General features: G+C 38.5%; 1 protein-coding gene across 1 annotated transcript in view; it reads right to left on the bottom strand.

The window, feature by feature from the left end:
• Positions 1 to 4,081: 4,081 nt before the first annotated feature.
• The window catches only part of LRRC69 (leucine rich repeat containing 69), a 122,866-nt gene continuing 120,947 nt past the window's right edge, over positions 4,082 to 6,000 (bottom strand). Inside the window, exon 9 of the mRNA XM_066379096.1 lies at positions 4,082 to 4,195. Within this exon, the coding sequence (XP_066235193.1) occupies positions 4,085 to 4,195 (111 nt within the window). The 3' untranslated portion in view covers positions 4,082 to 4,084. The remainder of the gene's footprint in view (positions 4,196 to 6,000) is intronic.

Raw genomic sequence — 6,000 nt, 5'->3', positions numbered from 1 at the left:
ATAAATAATCAGGTTACTCATAGTAACCAGAGACATATAGAAATTCATTAATGTAACTATTGACTGGCAACAAATTAGTAACTGGTACAAATAGAATCCATTAAAGAATCCTGAAATAATATATTTTTTCTACTTCCCCAAAACACAGGTGATAAGAGCTCATAACAAACAGTAAAAGAGACTTAAGTTTCTCATTTTTATTTTCCCATGTTCTGAGGCAAATGTCAGTGAACAACAAAAATTCAAGAGAGCAATCACAGAAGATATTTTTTTCAAAAAGGTGAAAAATTGAATCCAAATAATTTACAAAAGTTAATGTTCCTGGATAAATAAAAGTTGGTTCTAATTGTTAGAAAATAGAAATATTTTACAGTGTTTTTGATTCCAACAACAGAATATCAGATGAACTACAGATTGGCAAGAGGAGACCTCCCACTTACATGTATGTTCATACCAACATCTAGGCAGAGTAAGATTAAAATTTTGATTTAATTAACCAATGCTCTCAAAGTCTGCCCATGATGTCATAAATGGCAATATAAAAAAAAGTAATAATGTTTTTTTGTTTGTTTGTTTGTTTCTTACAGAGACAGAGAGTCAGAGAGAGGGATAGATAGGGACAGACAGACAGGAACAGAGAGAGATGAGAAGCATCAATCATCAGATTTTGTTGTGGCACTTTAGTTGTTCATTGATTGCTTTTTCATAGGTGCCTTGACCGTGGGAATACAGCAGACCAAGTAACCCCTTGCTCAAGTCAGCAACCTTGGGTCCAAGCTGGTGAGCTTTTGCTCAAACCAGATGAGCCAGCATTCAAACTGGCGACCTCAGGGTCTCGAACATGGGTCCTCCGCATCAGAGTCGGATGCTCTATCCAATGAACCACCGCCTGGTCAGGCAAAAAAAGTAATAATTAACAAATGCTTCAGAACATGGAGTAGCCCCACAGGACAGAAGCAGATTCATCCTTTCCCAGTCTGGTTCTGGTGACATTTGATGTTTAACCAAGCATCAGGTAACACTAAATTTCTTGATGTCAGGAGTCATGATATTTCTTTTTAGCACACATTCAGTTATTCCATGCTTTCTATCATCATCCTGGGCTTTTAGACATTTTTTTGTTTTGTTTTGTTTTTAGAAAATTAAATTTAATGGAGTGACACTGATCAATAAGAGTACATAAGTTTCAGATAAATATTTCTATAGCATTTGAAATGTTGGTTATGTTGTGTACCCATCACCCAAAGTCAAATAATTTTGTCACCGTATATTTGTCCCTCTTTACTCCTCTCATCCCCACCTCCCTGGCCCACAAACCCCTCCCAGTGGTAACTACTTCAGCTTTATCTATGTCTATGAGTCTGTTTTATATTCCACCTATGTGTGAAATCATACAGTTCTCAGTTTTTTCTGATTTACTTATATACAGAGAACTCATTCCTTTCTCACATGCTCTGGATTTCTGATCAAATATTACCTTCTCACACCCTGGCCACCCCATATAAAATGTATTCACATAATTTCCTATCTCTCTGATCCTATGTTACTTTTCTTCAAAGTACATATCACCATATTACTATTATTATTATTTCTGACAGAGACAGAGAGAAGGACAGATAGGGACAAAAAGACATGAAGGGAGAGAGATGAGAAGCATCAGTTCTTCATTGTGGCATCTTAGTTGTTCATAGATTGTTTGTTCATTGATTGCTTTCTCATATGTGCCTTGACCTGGGGGCTAAGGCAGAGCAAGTGACCTTGGGCTTTAAGCCAGCGACCTTTGAGCTCAAGCTAACAACCACGGGGTCATGTCTATGATCCGACGCTCAAGTCAGAGATTCTGTGCTCAAGCTGGTGAGCCTGCACTCAACTGGGATGAGCCCACGCTCAAGCCAGTAATCCTGTGCTCAAGCCAAATGAGCCCATGTTCAAGCTGGCCACCTCGACCGCAGGGCTTTGAACCTGGGCCCCCTGTGTCCCAGTCTGATGCTTTATCCACTGCACCTCTGCCTGGTCAGGCCACCATATTACTCACACTCATGTGTGAAAAATGAAGCTAAATAAAACCAGTGGAAGTAGATGAGTTTTTTTATTTAGAAAAAGAAAGGTGCTGAGAAAGAAGAAAATGAGACTGAGTAGAGAAATTTCATAGAACCCCCTTTTATCAGGTATAGATGAGAATTAATTTAAAGTTGTAGGGAACAGGCTATCCGGTAAGTAAGAAATGAACCTAGGGCACACAGCTCAAAGGGGCAAAAGATGCTTAATTGAGCCAGATGAGGAGCAGGTAGATTGGAAGGCAGTCACTGATACCCTCTGCAAAACCAGTTGTGGAATAGTGGAGCAGAAACCAGGTGTCAGTACCTTGAGATATGAAGAGGACAGGCTGAAAAGGTGCAGAGTCAAGATTCTCTTTTCGTGTTACCTGAGCCCCAAGGAATACCTGAAATACTTGTTAAATAAATGAATGAAGACAAGAATACATGAATACAACCTGACCTCTGGTGGCGCAGTGGATAAAGCGTTGACCTGGGAACACTGAGGTTGCCAGTTCAAAACCCTGCACTTGTCTGGTCAAGGCATATATGGGAGTTGATGCTTCCTGCTCCTCCCTCCTTTCTCTCTCTCTCTCTCTCTCTCTCCCTTCCTCCCTCCTCTCTAAAAATGAATAAATAAAAATTTTTTAAAAAAGAATATATGAATACAATTTTCTCCCCTGAGTCAAGATGGCACATAAATTTTGACTGAGGTCATGGGGTTAAAATGGTAAACAAAGCACTCCTTTCAATAGCATATGTTGGGTAAAAATACTTCCCTAATCAATAAATAGCAACTTACAGAGCAGTTTTTCTTCAGTTACTTACCCTGTAAATTGTTTTTAATGAGTCCCTTTGACTTTCAATTGTTTTGTATTTTAGTTTAACATGCATTCTCAGCTAATGGAGCTTTTAGAAAGGAACCTTGAGGTCCTATCTCTGTCTCAGTGGGACCTGACCCTTGTATTCTTTGGAACTGAGGGCCTCTTAGTTGTGCTCCATTGATTTAGCTTCCCAGGTGCATAAAGGAGTGCGTTCTAAAGTGAACTAATGAAAGGCCTAGTTAGGAAGGTAACATGCTATGGAATATGAGAATGCACTCAGCTCTACAACAGAAGGACCACCAAATAGTTATATGAATAAATATATTTCTAGAGGGGTTTGAATTTAAAATTATCATTACATTTCTTGCTTTTCTGAGTGCACAGCAGAGCGTATCAAAGTCGCTTGGAGGACTTCTTAAAGCAGATTGCTGAGCCTCACAGTGCCCCATTTCTGATTCAGTAATCTGGGGTAGGTCCAGGTAATTTGCATTTCTAACAAATTCTCAAGTGATCTGCATGCTGCTGAACACACTTCTAAGAACCGCTGGTCTATGCAATCTATACAGCGTACTTTTATAACTTCTATTTCTACTTTTCTGTTCTCCTTCACAGAAAGAGATCCAAATTCTCATCTCAGCTCTATGGTCCTGGCTTCTGTCAGTTTCATTTGTGAGAAAACATATTAAAAATAAAACTTTAATAGCAGAAACAAAGTGATGTTAGGAGCAACCAACCCTGGGTTTCCAGCCTTCTACTTATTTTTAAGAGGAATAAAGGTTTTTGTTAGTCAATAGGAGGTTTGCGCCTCTGAAAAAAATAAGAGCTCAGTGGAACTATACAATATGATACAATTGTCAAACACTAAAAACTGATTCTCTTCCCACTGCAAAGCATGCAGTTTCAATTGTAAAACGGGTCTTCGTCAGAGTCTCTCAATACTACAAAGGGAAGGTGGGGGTCATAAGATGACAGGAAAAAGACAACACTCACTTGACACACAGCTCTTTTTTCATTTATTATTTTTGTGTTTAAGTCAAAGAGGACACAGCACACCTAGCATCTAAACAATCTAGGTAGATTGTCATGCTTAAATTGGGTTATTTACAAGTAATTATTTTTATTCCTTTGCTAATGTATTGACAAGGAGACGAAGACGAGACTGTATGTATGGTCAGAGCGGACAGGGCAAATCATGTGAGGAAGTAAATGAGCTGCTCACCTGCTCTACACTTGAGCAATTCCAAAAAGGTTAGGACCACGTTGATGAAAGCATTTGTAAGAACAAATTAATATTTGAAGAGGTACCAGCTGTAGATTTTTGCTTATCTTCCAGTTCTAAAATTAAAGATTAAAAAACAAATAAGGCATTTCTGAATAAATATTTTTGAATAAAATAAACAGTAGTTTTCCCGGAGATTTTATAATATTAATTTCTATAGGACACACTATTCTATTTATCCTTGATTTGCTACTTTTCCCACACACATAAACTTAACTAGCTAAGAAAGGCATACTCAACAAAAATAAAATTCAAATGATAAAAGATTATCAGTGCTTTTATCAAGCATATTATATTGTCTAGCCATAAAGTATTCGGGATGAAGGTAAATTACAGTATAGATTCTACACAAACCTGACTTCTGTCCTACAGGGATGGTCAATAGATCAATCAGCAGACATTTACTGAACTACTCAACGGACACTTTAGTTTTCCTGTCCTGCATCCATTTCTCATGGAAATTAATCTTTCTGAAAGACTTTGTTCACTGTCTACAATGTTTATTAAGATCTTCTCCAGTTTGGTTTCAGGCAAGTTGTCCAATACATGGCTTAAATTTCTGTACTTCAAACAACTCTAATCTCATTTTTTTCCTTTTAACTAGACAAGGGGAGATAGGGAGTCAGATTCTTGCATGTGCCCCAATCACGATCCACCCGGCAACCCCTGCTTGGGGCTGATGCTTGGACCAACCAACCTATTCTTTGTGCCCAGGGCTAATGCTCGAACCAATCGAGCCACTCGCTGGCTGCAAGAGGGGAAGAGAGAGATAGAGAAGGAGGAGAATGGGGAGAGTGAGGAGAAGAGAAACAGATGGTTGCTTCTCGTGTATTCCCTGACCAGGTATCAAACCCAGGATATCCATACACTGGGCTGATGTTGTCCACTAAGTCAACCAGCCAGGGCCACTAATCTTACCTCTTAATCCACAGAATAGGTAGTCAAAAACTCTGTTAGTCAACGCAGTGTTCTTACCACTACTATTGGAAATAATGGCAGCTTCCAAAGCGTCCTATATTTATGCTTCACAACAACTCCCGAAGTCAACACAGTTCTCAGAGAATCCAAAACAGACTCACACAACTGGTAGTCTAACTGGTTGATAATGCTACTTAGTTTTATTATGAACCTATTGGGCCATCACCACAATCCACACTGAGAATTTCATTACTGTTCTGTTTAGTCACCCACACAGAAAAAACCTGGGGGCTCATTTAAAAGTTCAAACACTTAAAGTTATTAATCCATGCTTGAGAGAGTAACAACATTACAACTCTGGTGATAAATCATTGGGAAGCCAAAGTCATATATCACATAGCACCTTCAAATCCACTTTCAATAGTGATTATAAAGTGCTCAAAGGTTACATGGCACTATTCTAATGATAAAGTATTTTAGATTAAGATGAATATGGTACAGAATCTCTACACACCTGACTTCTTTCCCAGTAAAAAATTTAGTTTATTAATCAGCAAACATTTCCTGAAATTTCCAATAGACATCTAATTTTTGCCTATCCAATATCAATTTCTCATTCTTCTGGATAAAAATAATAATAATAATAATAATCACCTTTCCTTTAGAGAACCACCCCTTCTCCAATTTCAGTGTACATATTATGGGAGGGAGAGGGCAACTGATTAAACTTTATTGCTGAAGACAAAGCCACATAACTTCGGCCCAGCATGTGACCCAAGACAGTCCAATAAAGCCAAACAGTGCCAGCCCCAGGGCTTTCTCTGGATGTATTGAGAAAGGAGAGCTCTCCCTTTACTGCCAGACAACACAATTTAGGGAGCTGCTGCTTAAGAACTAATCCAAAAGAAATAAGGAAAGATAATACATAGAGAAGAATAGATTC

The sequence above is a fragment of the Saccopteryx leptura genome, chromosome 3 (assembly GCF_036850995.1).
Source record: "Saccopteryx leptura isolate mSacLep1 chromosome 3, mSacLep1_pri_phased_curated, whole genome shotgun sequence".
Taxonomy (NCBI): domain Eukaryota; kingdom Metazoa; phylum Chordata; class Mammalia; order Chiroptera; family Emballonuridae; genus Saccopteryx; species Saccopteryx leptura.
This window is presented reverse-complemented; position numbering and strand designations above follow the sequence as displayed.